The sequence below is a fragment of the Mauremys reevesii genome, linkage group 6 (assembly GCF_016161935.1).
Source record: "Mauremys reevesii isolate NIE-2019 linkage group 6, ASM1616193v1, whole genome shotgun sequence".
Lineage (NCBI taxonomy): Eukaryota > Metazoa > Chordata > Testudines > Geoemydidae > Mauremys > Mauremys reevesii.
In genome coordinates, this window is record NC_052628.1 from 128,786,601 (window position 1) to 128,808,393 (window position 21,793).

The following is a 21,793-nucleotide window of genomic DNA, read 5'->3' on the forward strand; positions in this document are numbered from 1 at the left end:
CTGGCTTGGATGTTCAGGTCTCGCACTTTTCAGGGGGAAATGGCCTTTTGATTGAACTGAGCACTCTGCTCAAGCTAGAACAGCCACAGGTGCCATCACTGTCATTGAGAGGTCAACTACATGACACTTGAGCCTCCCAGGAGCCGTAGGAACTAGAAATGGGCTGGGTGGGAATGCTGTTCTTCCACTGATACTCAGAGTTACCACCTAAACATCTGCACATTAACTGGTGTCCCCGGGCCATGTCCTGCAGCAGTGGGGTGTGGACTGCCCAAAAGTCTGTCTTTGTCCAAATGGGGCAATGGACAAATGCAGCAGAACCTGCAGCCAGATCCCACTCTCATTCCTAGTGCATCGGCTCCAGTGACCGTCTTTTAAATGTCCACACTCCACTTGAATGGTGAGGGCGATGCATTGAGAGTGTGCCAGTTGCACGGGGAAGCACTGGTGAGGAGTTTTGACTCCCATGCCCGGTATGTTCGGCTGCATGGTTGCCATCAATTTAAACGAGAATGTAAGAAGCACGGTGGAAATTGTGCCATAAGGGGTGTGAAGAAGCCTCAGTGCTCAGAGTCCGTCTCTCCCAAGGTTCCAGAATGCATCTGTTATCTGTAGCACAGAATTTCACATTTTAAAATGGAGTGCACCCAGCGGCGGGTGCATAACTTCATGTACAATTATCGCCGCATGCAGGAGAGAAACCGTGAGGGCTAAAAAGGAGGCGATCAATGGTGATACAGCCCAGGGGAAAAGAACAGGTGTGGATGGACAGAAGGTTCTCTAACGATTAGCACATTTCCTTCCGTTGGATATTTGCTGCTATAAGGTTCAAACTCAGCAGCCTGCTGGCAGCGCTATAACTGCAATCAGCTGGCCTTTCTGGTAAGAGATTGCCAAACAGAGTCACTTCGTTTCTACCTGGAGTCCCAGGGTGATTCCCAGCAAGGGGAAGGGCTATGTGACTTTGTCAGAGTAAATCACGCTGACAAATTGAAACCACACACCAGCTCGGTGGTGGGAGGCATCGGAGTAAACGCAAATCGAGCCTAGGACCGCCATCCACTGACGGCTCGGCCAGTTACAGGTGTGAGAGTCAGGGCTTGTGTGGCTCTGTCATGGGACTCATCCTGCTCTCCCAAAGGGGTGCTCCTGCAGTTCATAGGAATTAATGGTGTAGCCAGTGCTAGGTTGCTGGAACCATCAACCTAGCTACCACCTCTCAGGGAGGTGGATTAACTACACCGATGGGAGAATCTCTCCTGTCAGCATCGGGAGCGTCTACACCAAAGCGCTACAGCGGCGCAACAACTGTGCTGCTGTAGCATTTCAAGTGCAGACAAGTCCTAAAGCACCTGACTTCCAGCCCTTCACTAAGGCACCTGAAACCCTTCTTAGGATGCCCGCTAAGGGCCTGCTGACATCCCTGGAAAGACTCCCAGTGGGCTTTGAGCTGGGCCCGAGAGCTCCAGTGTCTGCAGTGTCAGACGTAGGGGTGCAGGAGGAGTCAGTCTGACAGTTGTCTTTGGTGTCACTGGGAACTGCGTGGCTCCTTCCCCAGGCACAGCTTTCAGTAGGTAGCCGTCCCCACCGAACACCTTCATGGCATCATCCAATTACATGGATTTCCTAGCATGATTCAGACCAATAGTTTGCGGGTGTACAGCCCCGCCCACCCCCCAAGGATCTCAGCCTGCTTAACAAACATTCATTAGGCCTCAGAACCTGCTGCCAGGAAGTATTGTGATGCCTGTTTGACAGACAGGAAAGTGAGGACTAAAGAGAGTAAGGGCCTGGCAAGGGTCAGCGATAGAACCAGAACCAGAAATCTACCAGTTCTGGGCCCCAGCCCAATGGTCTCACCACTAGCCAATCCAGCTTCAAGTTCTGCTGGCCTTAGTCATGCACGTGGGCTCATTGGGCCAGAGCTTGGATCCCCTACAGCTTCCCCTATATTTTTCTAACCATTGCTTCAATAAATGACAGTCGGCCTTCCCCCTGCACCGCTCAGCACGAGTTTCCTTTTTATTCACATCAATAAGAAATGGCTTCCAAAACGCCCTCTCTGATGTGCTAGGGAAAGAATTAACAAGGTAGTAGGACTTCGCACTGAGACTGTAGGTTACAATGAACACTTACACTTGTGTTGACTCCTCACGCATGACTCCTTGGTCATTTATTTCCTAGGCTGAAGACATCTGTCTATTTCTGAACCACTTCAGTGTTTTAAGCAGGTCAGTAACTTGGATAGAAAATAACAATGAACAGAAGTAATAGACCAAGAAGCTTTTCAAAGCAATTCTTTTCTTACAATGTCTTATGGTCATTCACCAAGGAGTATACAAAAAGGAAGAGCAATCAGAGCTAGTCGGGAATGGTTTTTACTCAGTGTTTCTCATCAGAACATGCTGATTTATCAAAAACCAAAATTTCTCATGCAAAAGGGTCAGTTTTGATTAATTTCTTTACTTGACATTTTTTGAAAATGTTCAGAATGTTTCATTTTAGCATTTTTTGAAATGAAAAGTTCTGATTCCTAAACAACTTTTCATTTCAAAATTTCAGCTAGCGATAGTTAAAGAAATTAAGAGTCAAAACTGAAATAAAACACTTTGAAATGATCAAAATGAAACATTTTGATTGACCCAAACTGATTTTTTTTTTCAAATTTTCAGTTTAGGAAATTTTTGAGATTTTGACTTCTCATCCCGAGTCAGGATGGGGAAAAAATTTTGTTCCCATTTCCAGTAACCATGGCCAGAGGGGCAGGAGTTCACCCCTTGCTCCTAGAGAGGAAGGCAGAAAAATAAACAGCGGAGGGGGTAGGGAGGATGACAGGAGTATTTCATTTATAGGCAAAGCACTTTGTTGGTGCTTCATAAATATTACAGGAGTTGGGTGGGTGAGGTTGCGGGGCCTGCAATGTGCAGGAGGTCAGACTAGATGATCCTTTTGGCCTTAAAGTCTATGAGTCTACACACACTGGGAATTGACAGTCTGCTTAGGACAGTATAGTGGCTGCGGTTGTTCCTTGACTTCAAGCTTTTCCAGGTAGCACATCAGGAGATGGACGGAGGGGGAGAGTTGTTCTATGATCCTTAAGATCTTGACATGCCTCTAACTGTGCTCAGAGGAGGTGTCTTGGATTCTTTATGTGCCCACGGCCCTCAATCAGATCACAGCCCCTTTGTGGCAAACACACGGTAAAAGACAGACCAGGCCCCGATGAACTCGGTCTGAGGTCCTGACCCTGGCCACGCAATGCAGGGTTCTGGTCACACACAGCCGCTTGCAGGGTAAGGGCCCAACTTACGACAAGACACACCAGAGAAAGTCAAAAGCAATCGAACAAGCGTAGCAAACAATGTGAGGGAATGAGGTGATGGAACAATAGATAAGGTGACCGAAGGGTGCACAGCTGATGAATGTGCACTGTAGATGGGTCTGAGTCTTCTTACAAGTCCAAATAAATTTTGAGATGCAAACAAATGCACAAAATACTCTGTCAAGTATCAGAGGGGTAGCCGTGTTAGTCTGGTTCTGTAAAAGCAGCAAAGAATCCTGTGGCACCTTATAGACTAATAGACGTTTTGCAGCATGAGCTTTTGTGGGTGAATACCCACTTCTACTCTGTGCGATCCCCACTGTCCATTAATGAGCCATTAGCAGTTGTCACCACCAGTGGCTTCGTGACACACAAGTAGGCCTTGAGGAGAAGGAGGCCTGGGGTGGCAGTTGTGAGGGCTAGTTGGGACAGGAACTCTCTGCACCTGGGAAGCATGGGAGAAGTGGACAGACAGGCCGACAAGGGCGGCATCGTCGGCAGAGTGGAGGCAGTAGGCCCAGACAAAAAGAAGCGCAGGTAAGGAGCCGAGCCATGAACGACATTAACAGTGAGAACAAGACGTTTAACCGACTGCAGGGAAGCAGGGTGACGTGGTCATAGCTACAAGGTCAGAAGACAATCCCAGCCGTCAGACAGGAGGGAGGGGCTTGACCTGGCTGTCGGGGAGGCCTGGAAAGGAGGTTGCAGGATCGAGGCCAGAGATGACGAGGGCTCAGAGAGTTTTTATGGTCCTTGGTGCCTTCAAAATATGTAGCTTTTGGTGCAGGGCTCAATCATCTCCAGGGCAGAGTACTCTCAAAACTCTGGGCCCAGGGCATTCACTCGCACCAACACCCCTGATGGAGGGAGCAAAGGTGACGGATCTCCCCAGTGGCTGCACTGCCAGGACTTCCAAAGCCAGCAGCTACTCGGCGGCTTTACGGATGGATGGGCAGCAGAAACGTATTAGCCCTGGCTGTGTTACATCTCTGCCATGAGCAATGCAAATGGGTGGGACAATGCTGGCCTGCCCACTGCCCCCTTTGCCCCCCCCACCCCCCGCCTCTACCCCAGCCAGCTCCTTGGACCCATGTCACAGATGCAGTTACCAGCTCAAGGCATCGGTGCCTGTGTCACTCTGGTGGTACGGCTTGCAGCCCTTTCACTGCCCTTTGCTGCCCTAGAGTGTTGCTGCGGCCGAAGCGCCCCCTTGTGGCCAGGGATGCCTCTGCAGTGTCTTGCCTCTAGCAGCCCCTTATGGGCCCCTTAAGCACTCCAGAGAGTCTTGTACCCAAAGCCGCCAGGTCTCAGCCCTCTGGCTCCTTTGCTTGCCCTCCTGCTCCTTCCTCCCTCTCAGCCAGCCACACACCTGCCGCATCCTGCTGCCTCTTATATTAAATCACCTGCATCCGCTCAGGTGAGGCTCCTCTTGTACTCCGGCCTGGCTTAGCCCAGACTCCAGAACCCAGGCAAGCCGCCCTGTTACATGCCCACAGAGGAGACGCTCAGGTGTGCACCTGTGTGTGGTTTCACAGGTAAGTTTAGGTCTCAGGTTTAGTTGCAGCTCCAAAAAGGCAACTACTCACTCACTGCTTAGAGTGATGCCAACTCTCGAGATGTTTTATCCAGTTTTCGGAATCCAGAGATCGCACGAGAGTCTTGGCTTTCATCAAAAATGGTTTTTCGATCTACTGGCTGAGGAGAAAAGCTTGAAAATATAACCCAAGTGCACTGTAGCAGCTCAGAAACCAGACTGACAAATAAAAAGAAACATGTGTGTGTGTGTGTGTATATATATATATATATATATATATATTATGATCATAATCTCATGATTGGGGGGACCTGACTCATGACTTTTGAATGACTAAGGTGTGGTTGACAATGCTGATCATGCATCCGTTCCCACTGGTGCTTGGCAAAACACTTTCAGGGGAACCTTTTTTCCATTGGAAAATGCAGTTTTGTCAAAGTCCAACTATTTTGTGGGAATGTGTCAATTCTGACAACATTTTAGATGCATAAAGAACCAAAATGAACCGTTTTGACTTTCTGGTTTTGTTTCGATAATGTTGAAGTGGTTCATATTGATAGAGTCAAAACACAGCGTTTTGAATCTCCTCATTTTCATTTGTTTCGTTTTGACTTTTATATTAAACCGTTAATTGTAATGTATTTAAGATTGATGGTTTAATAGTGTGTATTGCTTTGACATTAACTAAACAAAACATTTTAATGGTTCCAAATTTAAAAATCTTGAATTTTTTATTTTATGGCAATTTCAGCTTTTCAGTCCAATTTGGAACAAAAACCCGTTTCAAAACGTTGGCACTTCCATGTTTCCTCCAGTTTCCTGGGAACAGCTGTAATTCCTGTTATTCAGTGAGTGTCTCTCCAGAGAGTGGATTGATTTGCTCACCCCACCCCCACCCAAGATGAGGTCTCATTAACTCTCCTGGTCTCTGTTTCTGCAGGCTGGACTCACACCTTGCTAAATTCCAGCACCAGCCACAAGCCTTGGGGGAGCTGAAGGGAATGAAACTGCTGGCTGCCTGCTTCATGTACCTGCTGCTCATCTGTCTGGCCCTGCCCAAAGCCGAATGCCGACTCCACGAGCGATCCATGGAAATCAGGAGTAAGTCCCTGTAACTGCAGCAGCCAGGCCAGCTCCTCAGCTGGTGCAGACTGGCGCAGAGCCACCCCAAATGGCTCTGCTGCCCCCCCCCCGTTATCTCTGCCCTCCCCAGATAATTGGACCCAGCACAGAAGAGCCTAGGAGGTCGGTGACGGTATCAGTGGGTGGCATGGCAGGGTCAGTGTTTAATAGAGAGGCTTCTCCTGTCTCTCTCCCATGGTAGCCTATGTTCAGAGCCTGGTTTAGTCACAGGGTGGAGAGTCTCCAGAGCGCCCAGGCGTTGAACAGGGTGTAGTGCAGAGGTGCAGGAGCAGCGCTGTGCGCGTATGAAGTCTGCCCGCACTCAGAGCACCTCAAGCCACTCTGCCTCCTCCCTGTATCTCCCCGTGCACACTGACCGCAGCCGGGCATGGGCCTGGCATGGCAGGAGCAGGGTCTCCTTGCACGCACGCACACACCTGTGTAAGGACTTGTCCCAACCTGACCCCAAACACGTGGAGTTGTTCAAATGCAGCAAAAGTTTTTGAAAAGGCCTCTGGGTTAAGGCTGTCATTGCTAGTTACTGTGTGCTCGGGCCTGTGTAGCAGCGCCCTCTGCCGGTGAACGTGCAACATTGCGGGTCACTGCAAGGCTAGAGGCTGCAGCGTGAGATGGCTGAGCTTTCTGTCCTTTCATTATCTAGGCTTTGATCTTGTCCTTCCAGAATCCCCCTCTTGCTCCTCCCTCACCCAGCCACTCTGCTCTGGCTCAGTCCAGGAGCTGGACTTCAAAACGGTCCTTTAGAGAGACTTCAGACACTCTAAAACAATTCCTTACATCTTTTCACCCCCTTCCTCCCGCCCACCCCGAAGGCCGTTCTCCCCAGCAAGGCCTACAAAGGGCCAACAGACGGAGTTTCCTGGCCCAGCCGCGTTGCAGATTCCATGAGCCAGGAAAAGTCTAGAGGAACTTTCCAGACAGCAGAACTCAAAAACTTGCAGTTTTTAATCAGCCTGTCCAGCAAATCTCTTCCTACAACGTGTGTCACGGCAGCACCCGGTGGCACCCGACGCGATCAGGCCGCTCTGTGCTAAGCGCCAGGCACACCCCTGGCAGTAACAGCCCTTCCTGAATGAGTTTGCAATATAAACACACCAGACACAGGGGCGGTGACTTTCTCGAGGTGACAGGCAGGGTTAGAACCCAGCTCTCCTGACTCCCCAGCCCACCTGAATTAGCTTGGGCAATGGAGTTGCCTGGTGCTCTGGTGGTGGGGCAGCCTATACACACACCGGGCTGTCGGCAGTCTCAGGATGACAGGGCCCCACGTGCTCATAGCACAAAGCCCATGTTCTAACTGCCGCGAGGACGCACAGGTCGCATGTCAGCAAGTGAGTCACTGCAGAGCCAGAGAACTAAGCACATGGGCCAGATCCTCAGCGGCTGTGAATCAGCAGAGCCCCACTGATTTCAAAGGATCTGCTCCAAGCCAAGAATGTGGCCCTTGGTTCCCGTCACCCCAGCAGGGCCCTGTTTGCGCTGCGTGGCTCAGGGTGCCTGCTGTTGGTTTTTAGCGGTGGTTGTGAAAGGGGCTGGACGGCAGTCCCTGGAGAATCGAGTCCTGTGCTTCTCCATAGGCCTGGCACAACGGGAACCAGACAGGGGAAGAGGGTTGCACCCCATTCCCAGTGCCCTGAGTCACCCAGTCCTCTGTATGGCTACCCCCTTCCCTCCTGCATTACTGTGCAAAAGACATTGTCATTTTAAAATAAGCGAAGGCCACGCCACCTGCTCACCACCGGCAATGACAAGGCAGGTGCAACCACTGGCAAGTGTATGTTACAGGTTGGGGCCTGAGCCTGAGCCACAGAGGATATGAGCGATCACAGCCTAGAGCTTGGGAGCTTTAACTCCAGCTGGACCAGTCCATGGTTTTAGCTCGGGAAGTCCCTCCTTCTCCATCCCAAGCAGGTGGCTGTGACACATGCTCAGGAGAATTAGTCCTCAGCCTCACGTTCTAAAGACTTCCTGGCCTTTGCCTTCTAGACCCTGATATCGACCCTTCCTGGTACACGGGGTGTGGAATCAGACCCGTGGGATGGTTTGGCCGAAGGAGAGCTGTCGTGGAGAGCTCCCGGAAGTCGGGCTATGGACACAGGCAAGCTTGCTTCCCTCTAGAACAAAGCAGTGAATCCCTTCAAGATGAATGAAATGGCCAAGACAAAGAATGAATTTGAATGATGATAAGAAAAGACCCTTCTCCTCTCTCCCTTCCACATCCCAGCCTCTCTTCTAGGCACATGAAAATGTTTGGTTTCATTTCAATGTAAAGTATCTTTGTGGCTATAAATGATAGAAACCAAAGAGCAGTTGCTAACTCCAGTATTTTTGCAGACAATTTCCCTCTTGTCTGTTTTTCCTTTTTCTCTCCCGTTCCCCATTTGTCCCCATCTCTGGCTTTTGCTCTTAAATCTAACATGATTTGTGCCAGAAAATTGCTGGGGGAAAGAAATACAAATTCCCATGTTAATTATCTTCCTAGAACATGGGCTCTTTTATACAAACCAAAAAATAATTAAAAATTGAGAAACCGAGCCCGGCACGTGTCTGCTGTGACTTGAAACGTATCAGACTTGTCTCAACTCTCCTGGGCCGTAGGATCTTTAGAACCGAGTGGCGTCACTTTCCCCTGAGATTGAGTCTCTCTTCCTGAACAATTTCTCTTCCACACAATAAAGTCTTTTGACGTGATCACCGGGCAGAGGAGCCAGCGTTTTAGTCTGGATTCTGAATCCATCTGAAAGCAGGTGGAATATAACTGGCCCTACTCCCCTGACCAATGTGTCATGCCAGCAGGAGTAATACGCTGGCGAATCAAGATGACCATTTCAGCAGGCCCCACACAGCTGGCTTTGCAGCAGTCCAGATGGCAGCCATCTTGCCATTGTGCATCTGTGCAGTTCCACCCACCTCCTAGGACAACAAACACTTATTGCTCTGCTGAGGCCTGAGCTGGCGTCTCTAATTCCCAGCTCTGTTAGTCACTCACTGCGGGCCACCCCTGCCGCTCTGCATGAGATTTGCCTATTAGTCAGGTCAGACCAGATGATCTAATGGTCCCTTCTGGCTTAAAAGTCTAGAAGATGCTGAATTAGGGTGACCAGACAGCAAGTGTGAACAATCAGGACGGGGATGGGGGTAATAGGAGCCTATATAAGAAAAAGCCCCAAATATCGGGACTGTCCCTATAAAATCGGGACATCTGGTCACCCTCTGCTGAATCCACGTAGGCCTGACTTCCCCCTTCCACCAAACTGCCATGTCCAATGTCCCTGCTCTCCTTTTAAACACTGCATGCCTGCTGCCCCGCACTGAGCTGGCTGGGCTGAGCTCCCCGCTGCTATCCTGCCGTCCGCGGCCCACCGGCAGCCAGCCCGGAGTGCCAGGCTGCGCTACGGTACTTGAGAAACACTGCGGAGTAGGCCAGATCCGCTGCGGGTGAAACTCGGCCTAGCGCCATTGGCTTCAGTGGGGCTGCAAGCGCCTCTGGAAAAGGGGGATACGAGTCACGCACCACGTTTGGCAGTGGGAGCAATACGCAGCTGCTAGCACAGAATCAGAAATGAGGGTTGCCAGGTGTGCGGTTTCTGACCAGAAAGTCCAGCTGAAAAGGGAACCTGGCGTGTTCGGTCAGACGTAGTGACCGGACACTAACAGCCTGGTTACTGCGGGCGGGGGGGTAGTGGCAGCCTGTTACCCAGCCCTGAAGTGGCGGCTCCCGCGGCAGCAGGCACCAGCTTGGGCGGCAGGCAGCCCCTTTGCAGAGCCTGGCTTGTGGGGCTGTGGCAGGAGACAGCGTGCGGGACCCCTGGCGAGTGGGGGAAGGGGCTCTCAGCAGGCACAGAACGTTCCCCAGGAGGGAAGGAACACGAGCTGCCCCCCCAGCCGGCCGGCGCTTCCCCTGGCTGCGCTCTCAGGCGGCTCCGGGGCAGAGAGGGCTGGAGCGGGCGAGGAAGGGGGCTGCTGGGCAGGCAGCACAGAAGGAGGCAGGAGGCTGCTCTGTCCTCTGGGGGAGCAACTTGGGTGCTGAGAGCTGCCCACTGGCCTCTGCTTCTAATGACCATGGAGAGCCCCACCGTGCAGCCTGCGGGGAAACAAAAGCCCAGGGAGAAAGCCCAGCCCTGAGCTCCTGCAGCATGAACAGCCGCTGCTGGGGAAAGCAGCAACTGCTACATAATTAGGGGCCCGGATTCTCCTTTCTCCCCCCCAGGGTAACTCAGGAGTCACTCCACTGAAGCGGGTGGGGGAAATTCTCCACCTCCAAAAGTGACACAAGCCTTGCGCACAGTGAGGCTGCTGGGCAGGAAGCAATGAAACGACAGCCCAGGGGCTGAGAAGGCTTCTGGAGTGTGTCAGCGCTGGGGTGAATGTGTCCCACGCTCAATCAGATGGAAAAGGGTTAATGTTCTGCAAAGGGAGCCAGGCCCCAGAGGCCCTGCTCAGCCTGCCAATTAGAGGCAGCCAGCTTCCAGCTGGGCTTAGCAGGGCAGGTATTTAAGCAGGAAGAGGCAGCAGCCTAGGAGTTCCTAAGAGGAAAGCCCCTGAGACAAACCCCTGGATTCTCTGTGTGACCCAGAGCCCAGCCAGTGATCTGCTCCTGCTGGAGGGTGGCCTGTCTCCTAAAGACCCTTTCAGATAAGCCTCTCCATTCCCTTTTGGTTTTGAGCTGCCTGGGATGTGGGTGATGGATTGTGCCTGACAGGTCTATGCTGGAGGCAGGGCTGATTCACTTCCCAGAGCCAGATCAGTGCATAGACAAACTATAGACCCAGGCCTAAAGCTTCAGTGCCTGGGATCCCACTTCTGACCCTCCTGGCTGCAGGGCAGTGGATGGAAAATGTGACCTGAGACTAACCAACGTGGCGATGTCTGCCTGGGGTCTGGCCCTCCCTTGAAAGGCTTTGCCCCCATGGATTATTCCAGACTCTCCCCGCCGCCGCAGGGGAAACAAGCTGTCCCAGTAACAGTGCAGTTCTGCTGTGTATCTGCACTCCAGGCTTGGTGCAGGCACAGGTGTGTTACACAGGGGTCACCCCCCCGATCCAGCCATGCTGGCAGAAGGCTGTAGTGATGACCTGGCTTGAGCCAGCGGATGGCCAGAAACAACCACCCTGAGAGGTGTGAACTGCCCCATGCCTCTAAATGTGTCTTTACAACAAAACCCACTGCAAGGGGGGCTAATGTGCCACCCAAGCAGGAGGGGAAGAGAGAAGCATGCTTAGTCCACCATCGAAACAGATCCACCCTGGCTCCTTGAGAAAATACACCAGGGGGATGGAGGCGCCTGACATGCCTGTGTGACACATCCAGGACCAAGCCTGCACACTGCTAGGAGCTGTCCTGGCCTCAACACAGGTGATGGGAGGTTCCTCTTTCTCCATGTGGTGCTAAGTGCACTTGTCTGTAATACTTGAGTTGATGGCTGATGCTAATAGCAAGGTGGCCCCCCTTGCTGTATCTCAACACAGGCCAGTGATGGCCTCTGAATTCCCTATACCCTGACATAGGGAAGCAAGCTGGGAAGTTTTCCGTACTGTCTGTCTAGAGGAGAAGCTCGTATACAATTGACACCTTTGCAAAGCAATGAAGCTCAAAACCAGCTGCAAGATGCAGCACCTCAGTGTAGGAGTGTGGCCGTTTGTCAGTAACTAATTGCGGTGAACCCACCACAGTGCAAGCAAAGTTGCTAGGTTCAGCCCCAGCTGAGTCAATGTGGCATACTTCAGCCATGGAACTCTGTAACGGTTCCCCGGGCTGAGTCTGTCTGGGGTGGGATGATGTGTATAAGCAACAGCAGGAGTTTAGCGGTGAGATCATGTGACGTGCTGTAAGCACATGTGCACAGGAGGATGACTTCACCCTCCTGAAATAGCAGAGACTGGCTGGTGGCTGCTACAGCTGCAGTGAAATGAGCCCCTGCACTTCCCAAATGTGGGGTCATTGAACCAATTCACTGAGTCTTGAGCACTGGTTATAGCAAATGCCCTGTAGACCCTCAGCTGTGACCCCTTCCAGGGGTGTTTTCTCGCTGCATGTGCAGTGCTCCTATTGACAGTACATCTCACCCTGGCTTTATCTTGCAACGTTGGCTGCAGTGTAAATACTGTAGCTCAGATGGTAAAATGGCTTCAGTTAAAGTCCGTTTTCACAAGCTCATGATCCTGTGCCTTTTCAGATCAAGCTTTCCATGCTTGGTCTCCACTGGAACTTAGGTAAAAAATTCAGTAAACCTGAGCAAAGTCCCTTCAGCTCTTTCGTGCTCCTCAGACATAAGTGAATCAACTCCCTCCCGCCACACACCATTAAAACTACTGCCTCTCTTCAGAGGGACAATTCCCAAGTATCAGAGGGGGAGCCGTGTTAGTCTGGATCTGTAAAAGCGGCAAAGAGTCCTGTGGCACCTTATAGACTAAGAGACGTATTGGAGCATGAGCTTTGTGGATGAATACATCATACATTCGGCGAAGTGGGTATTCACCCACGACAGCTCATGCTCCAATACGTCTGTTAGTCTATAAGGAGCCACAGGACTCTTTGCTGAATTCACAAGTAGATGATCTTTGAATCTTGACATGCCCTTAGCATTGAGGCATCGGTGATCAGTTCACAACTAAGTGTGCTGAAATTAACAAGGTTAGATATGTTAGTAAACTGTTTACCTGACAAGCACAAGACAGAATTAGATTTTTTGCGTAGTCTGCAACAGAAAAAGTGTGCTGGGCTGGGGTAGCATCTTGGCAAACCACTGTGCCAGCTGGAGTTTCTAGTGTGGACGTGGCCTAAGTGAGAAGGTCTGATTCTCTTATTTACACCAATGTAAGTTAACGCCGTTCGCTTTAGTGTTGCAAGTGTGTAAGTTTGAGCAGAATCAGGCCCTGGTTTATTTCTATAAATCTATACTATTGAAGTATTGCCAATCCCAGGTACTCAATTGAGAAATCAGCCCCCATCTCCTCCCAGAAATTCATGAGACTTTTAAATAATGTTCAGAGTCTCCTTATTTACAATCTGGTTTCTGGACCTTCAGGGTGTGCTTGTTTCATGTTCTCAGTTTTTTCCACAACCAGGAGGGCCAGAAAATGTTAGTTTTGGATTTGTTGTTTGTTTAAAGATTCCCAAGTGATCATTTGACTCCAGCAGCTGAAGCTTTAAGAAACGCCCCAAAAATCACAAGACTCATGACAAAATCATGAGTTCTTAAGGCAATATTAAATTCGAGCTGCATGTTCTGGCTATTCCATGTCTTGCATTTAAGATTTGGTGACCTTAATGTTAACAGCCTCTGTAAAAGTTTTATAGAATTTGCAAAGGTGAAGGGGGGGGGAGAGAGAGAGAGAGATTACTCCTCCTTTTTGCTGTTTTTATTTGTGAAGCTATTTTGCACTGTATTCTTGTATAATGATAACACTGAGCAAACACAAGCGAGAGGAGACTTGCAGCGCTTTTCAGGTTCCTTGCATTGGGCAATATCTCCTCTCGTACAGTTCTTCAATCGAACACTGACAATAATGAAAAATAAAAGCAATAATCACGGTCTGACACACCAGCTGCCCCCTAGAACCATGCTGCCTGCACACAATACATAGGGCGAGCCTCCCTTCCCCCCTCCCCAATAAAAACACACTTGATGGTAACCTTAGGTCAGTCTGCCATTTCCTTTAGTTCATGCAACACTTCTTAGTGTGATTGCTTGGCTCTCGCAGGTCCACGCGTGACTTCTTCCAGGGCTGAGGCTGAGGGGCTGGTTCCTTCTGTTGTTCCTATTTCAATAACTCGGGAGCTGTGAAGAAACTCAGAATAAGAAATTCTCGGTCCTTCTCTGCTGAGCTATTGTAACATTTTGTGCTACATACTCGGACCCTGCTCTGACTTTGTTAGGGCAACTTTCCATCCGCTAATGGAGCAGCTACGGGTTCCCCTGCTGTGTCCCCCTCCCATCAGCAGTGGGCTGGGGTGTGGCCCAATCCCCAACCAGCAGAATGGTTCCTGGTGGTGAAACTTAGAGCAGCCCCAGGGCTCTTTCAATTTATGCCAAGGACTGACCCACAACAAGCAAGAGAGAGAGGAAAAGGAACCTTAGGAGCCACTTTCTCCATCCCTCATGTGCTTTTTGGCTAGGCCTGGGGATCTGATCTCTAAATTTATTAAGATTTAAAATATCTAAATATGAGCAACAGGGGATGGATCACTTGATGATTACCTGTTCTGTTCATTCCCTTTGGGACGCCTGGCAGTGGCCACTGTCAGAAGACTGGATACTGGACTAGATGGACCTTTGGTCTGACCCGGTATGTTCTTATTTATAATGTTGATTTAAGTTAAGTTTACATTTTAACTTTATTAACTTCCTATTTTTACCTTGAGACCCATATGGTTCTTGGCCTAGGACTCCTGCATTTACTATTTAACAAACTTCCATCCACAATTTTCCTCATGCTCCTTTGTTCTTTCTGGAAAATGGTCCCTCCCTCAGGACTCTCCCATACACCTCTTCATTCCCCACCCTAGAACATCTACAGATTCCACCGCACCTGCATCATGGACATCCCCCTAAAAACATCCCAGGACAGCAAATGTTGTATTGCACCAAGTTGTCTGTAGGAAATCCCATTATCAGATAGAATGGTGGTGATGATGTGCAAATCACATCTCTATAAGCTTTAGTGAAATTCTTTTTAAAAGGAAGTAGAAGTAGGAGACCCTAACTTGAAACTGGCATAAGATGGGTGCTAGGTGACTCATGAATTGTCACTCTCAAACTGCTAGCATTCTTAAGGACCAAGAATATCTATGGGGTAGTAAATGCTTATTATTGGTTCATGATATGCTGTAGGTGGAATCTGTTGCTGCCGTTGTGTCCTATTATTCTAGAGCTTTCTCCAAGCGGTTTCATTAATAGGAACAAACATGAGAAGACTCTAGTGCCATCTCACGGACTGCCAAGGTAATGGCAGCGGTTTGCCATTTGTGCACTAGTGCAGGGTCAAGCGGGAGGCATACCCCACGTTTGAATCCCCATATGGCAATACAGGGTCAGCTGGCTAACGTCTGTGGGGTAAGCTACGTATCAGAGGCCCAGGAGGCGAAGTGGGATGGGTGGGACAGAGCCCCAGGGTTCCAGGCCTGGGCCAGTCCAGTGGAGCGAGGCTGACTCAGTCTAGCTGAGCCTCTGGCTCTGTTGCCTAGCCCCGTGGTTCTCAACCAGCGATATGCAGAGGGCTTCCAGGGGGAACATCAGCTCATCTAGATATTTGCCTACGTTTCCAACAGGCCACATTAAAAAGCAGTAGCTAAGTCAGTACAAACTCCAATTTTATACAGACAATGACTTGTTTATGCTGCTCTGTGCGCTATACACTGAAATGTAAGTACAATATTTATATTCTAATTAATGATGGTAAAAGAGAAAGTAAGCAATTTTTAGTAGTTGTGTGCTGCGACACAGCTGTATATTTGATTTTACAAGCAAGTAGTTTTTAAGCGAGGTGAAACTTGGGGTACGCAAGACAAATCAGGCTCCTGAAAGGGGGACAGTAATCTGGAAAGGTTGAGAGCCACTGTCCTAGCCGGTTCGAGGGCTTTATTCTACACCCTAAGGAAGAAGGATACAGGGATCTTGTTTTGCAGCCTGGGTGAGGCCTCTGGTCTCTGGCCTGAGGGATGAAGTAAACATGGCTTGGTTTGTCTGGGGATCATAACTGGGGCCAAGGGGAATGGGTCTCGGAGAGAAGAGCTCCTCTGGGAGTGACAGTGAGGAATCTGGGGAGTGGGGAGAAATTCCCACTTCCCCATTGCTAGGGCCAGTGGCTGGTGTTCCAAAGGGTGGGTGAACCTCCTCCCCATTCAGCGCTCAGCAGGTTCCACCCTCACCCCGGCGGCAAAGGCAGAACCACTCCAGAAGTTTGCTTGTCTCAGAAGTTGGAGGGGGGGGCAGCAGGGGGGCAGCCTGTCTGTGTTTGCAATGGGGAAGCCACTGCTCTGGATCTGTCTCGCTCGCTCTTGGCAGCTGTGAGGCTTGACAGGCCAGAGTGTACCAGTCACCTCTTGTCTAGGCCTACAGGCAAGGCACTGCTGCAGTCACAGTAAAGACTTTCCAGTTCCTGGACCTCTTCAGGTCAAGTGACTCAACCCTAATTGCCCCTGAGCAACTGGGAGCAGACAAGCGGTGCAGTGCTATCGCTCACAAGGCAGAGAGCTGGCACAGACCTCTCTAGTGCTGTTACCTGTCCAGCGGCTTCTCACTTGGAACTTACCTATGGCCATAAGCACCTCGGTCACTTGGTGGTTGGATTTTGCCAACGTTTCCATGTAGATTAAGCTTTCACTCTTTGCAAACTCCTCCGCCTCCTAGTTGGGCGGGGAAGGTACAAAACCAGGGTTATTTCAAAGTAGACGTAGGTGTGTTCTGCACGGTAATCACATCCAGCTTGGGAAATGTCCTGGAAAGTGGTGGAAATAAGGGCTCCATTTACAAGGTATTGGCTCTTGTCCTTAGGCCTGGCAGGGAGGCACAGCTCCTCCCTGTATGATCAGACACCTCAGGCGTTACAGGGCCCTGCCCAGTGTGGACAGGGCTGCAGGGTGCCAACCTGGAGAAGCAATCTCGGAATGGACACAAACACTAGTGTAGCAGGGCAAGTTGCGGTTCTTCTGACTAGTGGCTGAGAAGTAGGAAGAGGAGCATGCAGAAATCTCCAGCTATTTGCAAGGGTGGCTCTGGAACAAATCTCCAAGCCGGATGCTGCAAACTGCCTTAGGGCCTCGTACCCCCGTCGTTAGCTCCAGCGCTTGCACTGTCAGACTAATGATGTACAAGGAGCCTTAAGGCTCAGAACTCATCTGCATGGTGCATTAGTCTGCACTGGAGTGGGACACATTCCAGTGTGTTGTGCACTAACAGGCCTGTGCGTGCTGCAGTGATGCACACTAGGGAACTCTCCGTGCATGCCAGCAGGTCCTTATGGGCCAGTTAGTGCACAACACACAAGTGCACCCTAGACCTTGCCCCCCCCGCTCGTGCAGACAAGCTCTTAGTTTACACTGACTTTAGTTCCCCACCTTTCTGAAGAGCAGCGTGTCCGGTGATAGAGCCACCGTTGCATTCCAGCAGATTCTGCTGCGAAGCCTAAAGCTTCCTATTTCCCCAGCTCACGCTCCTTCTGTTCCAGGCACACGGTTGCAGCCGAACTGTTTAGGCAACACTTGTTTTCTCTCTTGCACAGCTCAAGGCATTGCAGCCGCTCTCTGACTGGAACCTGTTAAAACTCCCTGGCTCACCGGGTTTGGATGCACTAGCCTTGCAGACGGCTTGGTTTGGACTGGACATATTCAGAGCGAGATCTTGTCCAAAGTGGAGGGGGGGGGTGAAAAGAAAGGTGTCAATACATTAATACCACAGGGTCAAAGCAGGAGCACAACTGCAACCATAGATGCACTAACAGGCTCTCCTGGGCTGAGATTTAAAGCTTCTTAGGAGCTTCCTGTTTCCTGCTGCTTCCCTGAACCCGCTTGAGGAGAACAGGCAGTCAACTGACATAATAGGAGCCAGTTAGGCCTTAAGATGCTGATATCTTCCCTCACTCAGGCCCTGCTACCAGCCTGCTTATTTGTCCCCTTCAACTGAGTGTTGAGAGCCACTCTAGCTGGCACAGAACAGCAGTCATGAGTGAAAGAAGAAAACGCCCCTCTGGGGCAGCATTCAGAAAAAGAAAGAAAGCAAAGGAAGCTTTTGTATCTAAGCAGGAAGGAGCTCTCCTGAGATACATAGACACAAATGTTCACCGTGAGCCTTCCGGCCCCAGTGATGATGTGAGTGGTGAGGAGATGCCTGATCTTCCAGTTAGTCAGAGTGCAGGTGACCTGGCAGCTACTGCAGCATCCATATCTCCCATCTCAAATGGATGTAACCAAGCACATTCCTGAAGAAAAGCGTAGATCAGAGAAGAGTGTGGTGGAGGCACAAGAAGCAGCTGCTGCTGAGTTTAGTTCCTTAAGTCTAGATGATCCAGGACTGTGGACCCACTTGAGCAGTAGCCTGAGGGACTTCCTTGTTCTGCATGGGCCACAGCAAGTGAAACTTCATGTTCCCCAAAGACAATGAAAATAGAAGTTTCCATCCAACACATTACTGGTGTGAAATCCCCAATGGTGACAAAGTGGAGAGGCCACGGCTTATGTACTCAGAAACCCAGAATGCTGCATACTGTTTGTGTTGCAAACTCTTCCAGTCTAATGTTCCAGCCACATTGGGTTCTACAGAAACAAAGGACTGGAAACATCTGGCAAGAAATCTGGCATGCCATGAGAAGGCAGCAAATCACCAGAGAGCATTGCATAGGTGGAAAGAGCTTGAGATGAGACTAAGGTTAAAGGCCACCCTAGATGATCAGCATCAAGAGAAGATTGCATCAGAGTCTCTGTACTGGCAAAATGTTCTGAAAATGCTTCCGACCCAAAACCTAGCACTTCAGATCAGCTGTCTGGGCCAAACAATGGAAACTTCCTTAAAACTGTGGCGCTAATGGCTGAGTTTGATGCTGTACTCCAGGAGCATCTAAGAAGAGTCACCACTCAAGAAATGTACATACACCACTACCTTGGAAAAACCATTCAAAATGAGATCATATAGTTACTGGTAACAAAAATCAAACAGAAGATTGTGGCAGATTTGAAGTCAGCAAGGTATTACTAAAAAGAACAGGCGTACTTGTGGCACCTTGGAGACTAACAAATTGATTTGAGCATAAGCTTTTGTGGGCTACAGCCCACTTCATCGGATGCATGCAGTGGAAAATACAAGAGGAAGCTATATATACACAGAGAACCTGAAACAATGGGTGTTACCATACACACTCTAATGAGAGTGATCAGTTAAGGTGAGCCTTTACCAGCAGGAGAAGGGAAAAAGAATTTGTAGTGGTACTCAAAATGGTCCATTTGCAGCAGTTGACTTCTGGGCTGCACACCTAACATCAGCCATATGCAATAAATGACTTTAATGGTGCATTTTGTAACAAGAGAAGAACCTAGTGAAAATGTCCTTGCAATGGTGACGGTCAGAGAGCATTTTCTAGAATTTATTGACATTGATGATACTACAGGAGCTGGTATGACAAATGTGCTTCTTAAAAAGCTGGAAGATACAGGAATTGCGATAGCTGACATGAGAGGTCAGGGCTACGATCATGGTGCCAACGTGAGAGGAAAGAACAGAGGAGTGCAGACACGGATCCGAGAGTTAAACCCTCGAGCTTCTTTTGTCCCATGCAGTTCTCATTCACTGAACTTGGTGGTCAGTGATGCAGCATCAGCTTCTAGTGAGGCTGCTGAATTTTTTAAATATAATTCAAAGCATCTATGTATTTTTCTCTGCATTGACTCGTCAATGGCAAGTTTTGAAGCAACATCTGGGAACATTCTGTCTGACATGGAAACCTACCGATGCACACTCTGAACCCTCTGAACAAACCCACCAAAGCTCAGAAAAGTCTCGAAGATCCAAGAAAGTTAGCAGCTGAAACAGATGGCAAAATGGGATTTATGACCTCTAACATCACTGGCAGCCAGTGGGGCCTTGCTATATTGCTCACTGCTAGGAGAATGGCGTTCACATAAACATTTACTTATAAACTGTTCAGTGTGAAAGCCTGAAGTGCAGCACTTGGGAAACACGCTGCCGTGGTGTTTTTGAAAGAGAGAATCTGCCAAGTGCTGAGATTTTACTGCAGTGCACTTACCTCAAAGGTGAATTCCCGCTGAGCAGCAAGATCTATCTTATTGCCGACTAAAACAATCACGAGCTCATCGGGAAGAAATTCCTTCTGTGCGTGCGTGCAAGGAGACCCTGCTCCTGCCATGCCAGGCCCATGCCCGGCTGCGGTCAGTGTGCACGGGGAGATACAGGGAGGAGGCAGAGTGGCTTGAGGTGCTCTGAGTGCGGGCAGACTTCATACGCGCACAGCGCTGCTCCTGCACCTCTGCACTACACCCTGTTCAACGCCTGGGCGCTCTGGAGACTCTCCACCCTGTGACTAAACCACGCTCTGAACATAGGCTACCATGGGAGAGAGACAGGAGAAGCCTCTCTATTAAACACTGACCCTGCCATGCCACCCACTGATACCGTCACCGACCTCCTAGGCTCTTCTGTGCTGGGTCCAATTATCTGGGGAGGGCAGAGATAACGGGGGTGGGGGGGCAGCAGAGCCATTTGGGGTGGCTCTGCGCCAGTCTGCACCAGCTGAGGAGCTGGCCTGGCTGCTGCAGTTACAGGGACTTACTCCTGATTTCCATGGATCGCTCGTGGAGTCGGCATTCGGCTTTGGGCAGGGCCAGACAGATGAGCAGCAGGTACATGAAGCAGGCAGCCAGCAGTTTCATTCCCTTCAGCTCCCCCAAGGCTTGTGGCTGGTGCCGGAATTTAGCAAGGTGTGAGTCCAGCCTGCAGAAACAGAGACCAGGAGAGTTAATGAGACCTCATCTTGGGTGGGGGGGGGGTGAGCAAATCAATCCACTCTCTGGAGAGACACTCACTGAATAACAGGAATTACAGCTGTTCCCAGGAAACTGGAGGAAACATGGAAGTGCCAACGTTTTGAAACGGGTTTTTGTTCCAAATTGGACTGAAAAGCTGAAATTGCCCGCAAAATAAAAAATTCCAAGATTTTTTTAAATTTGGAACCATTAAAATGTTTTGTTTAGTTAATGTCAAAGCAATACACACTATTAAACCATCAATCTTAAATACATTACAATTAACGGTTTAATATAAAAGTCAAAACGAAACAAATGAAAATGAGGAGATTCAAAACGCTGTGTTTTGACTCTATCAATATGAACCACTTCAACATTATCGAAACAAAACCAGAAAGTCAAAACGGTTCATTTTGGTTCTTTATGCATCTAAAATGTTGTCAGAATTGACACATTCCCGCAAAATAGTTGGACTTTGACAAAACTGCATTTTCCAATGGAAAAAAGGTTCCCCTGAAAGTGTTTTGCCAAGCACCAGTGGGAACGGATGCATGATCAGCATTGTCAACCACACCTTAGTCATTCAAAAGTCATGAGTCAGGTCCCCCCAATCATGAGATTATGATCATAATATATATATATATATATATACACACACACACATGTTTCTTTTTATTTGTCAGTCTGGTTTCTGAGCTGCTACAGTGCACTTGGGTTATATTTTCAAGCTTTTCTCCTCAGCCAGTAGATCGAAAAACCATTTTTAATGAAAGCCAAGACTCTCGTGCGATCTCTGGATTCCGAAAACTGGATAAAACATCTCGAGAGTTGGCATCACTCTAAGCAGTGAGTGAGTAGTTGCCTTTTTGGAGCTAAAACTAAACCTGAGACCTAAACTTACCTGTGAAACCACACACAGGTGCACACCTGAGCGTCTCCTCTGTGGGCATGTAACAGGGCGGCTTGCCTGGGTTCTGGAGTCTGGGCTAAGCCAGGCCGGAGTACAAGAGGAGCCTCACCTGAGCGGATGCAGGTGATTTAATATAAGAGGCAGCAGGATGCGGCAGGTGTGTGGCTGGCTGAGAGGGAGGAAGGAGCAGGAGGGCAAGCAAAGGAGCCAGAGGGCTGAGACCTGGCGGCTTTGGGTACAAGACTCTCTGGAGTGCTTAAGGGGCCCATAAGGGGCTGCTAGAGGCAAGACACTGCAGAGGCATCCCTGGCCACAAGGGGGCGCTTCGGCCGCAGCAACACTCTAGGGCAGCAAAGGGCAGTGAAAGGGCTGCAAGCCGTACCACCAGAGTGACACAGGCACCGATGCCTTGAGC

The 21,793-nt window shown here is 49.7% G+C and overlaps 1 protein-coding gene and 1 long non-coding RNA gene across 3 annotated transcripts; one reads left to right on the forward strand and one right to left on the reverse strand.

Moving 5' to 3' along the window:
- The first annotated feature begins 2,739 nt into the window (after positions 1–2,739).
- Positions 2,740–8,474, forward strand: LOC120408009 (prolactin-releasing peptide-like). Its single transcript, XM_039544461.1, has 3 exons — positions 2,740–3,859; positions 5,797–5,957; positions 7,983–8,474. Exons 1-3 carry the CDS (start codon positions 3,777–3,779, stop codon positions 8,144–8,146), a joined length of 408 nt encoding a protein of 135 aa, XP_039400395.1. The 5' UTR covers positions 2,740–3,776; the 3' UTR covers positions 8,147–8,474.
- A 4,868-nt stretch (positions 8,475–13,342) lies between these two features.
- On the reverse strand, positions 13,343–19,817 carry LOC120408010. Of its 2 annotated transcripts, XR_005600367.1 has the most exons (4): positions 19,733–19,817; positions 16,250–16,435; positions 13,632–13,776; positions 13,343–13,495 (listed from the first exon to the last, which is right to left on the reverse strand). It is a non-coding gene; the product is annotated as an uncharacterized LOC120408010 (long non-coding RNA). The 2 variants fall into 2 exon arrangements; XR_005600366.1 differs by lacking the exon at positions 19,733–19,817 and having other exon boundaries at positions 16,250–17,461.
- Positions 19,818–21,793: the final 1,976 nt, after the last annotated feature.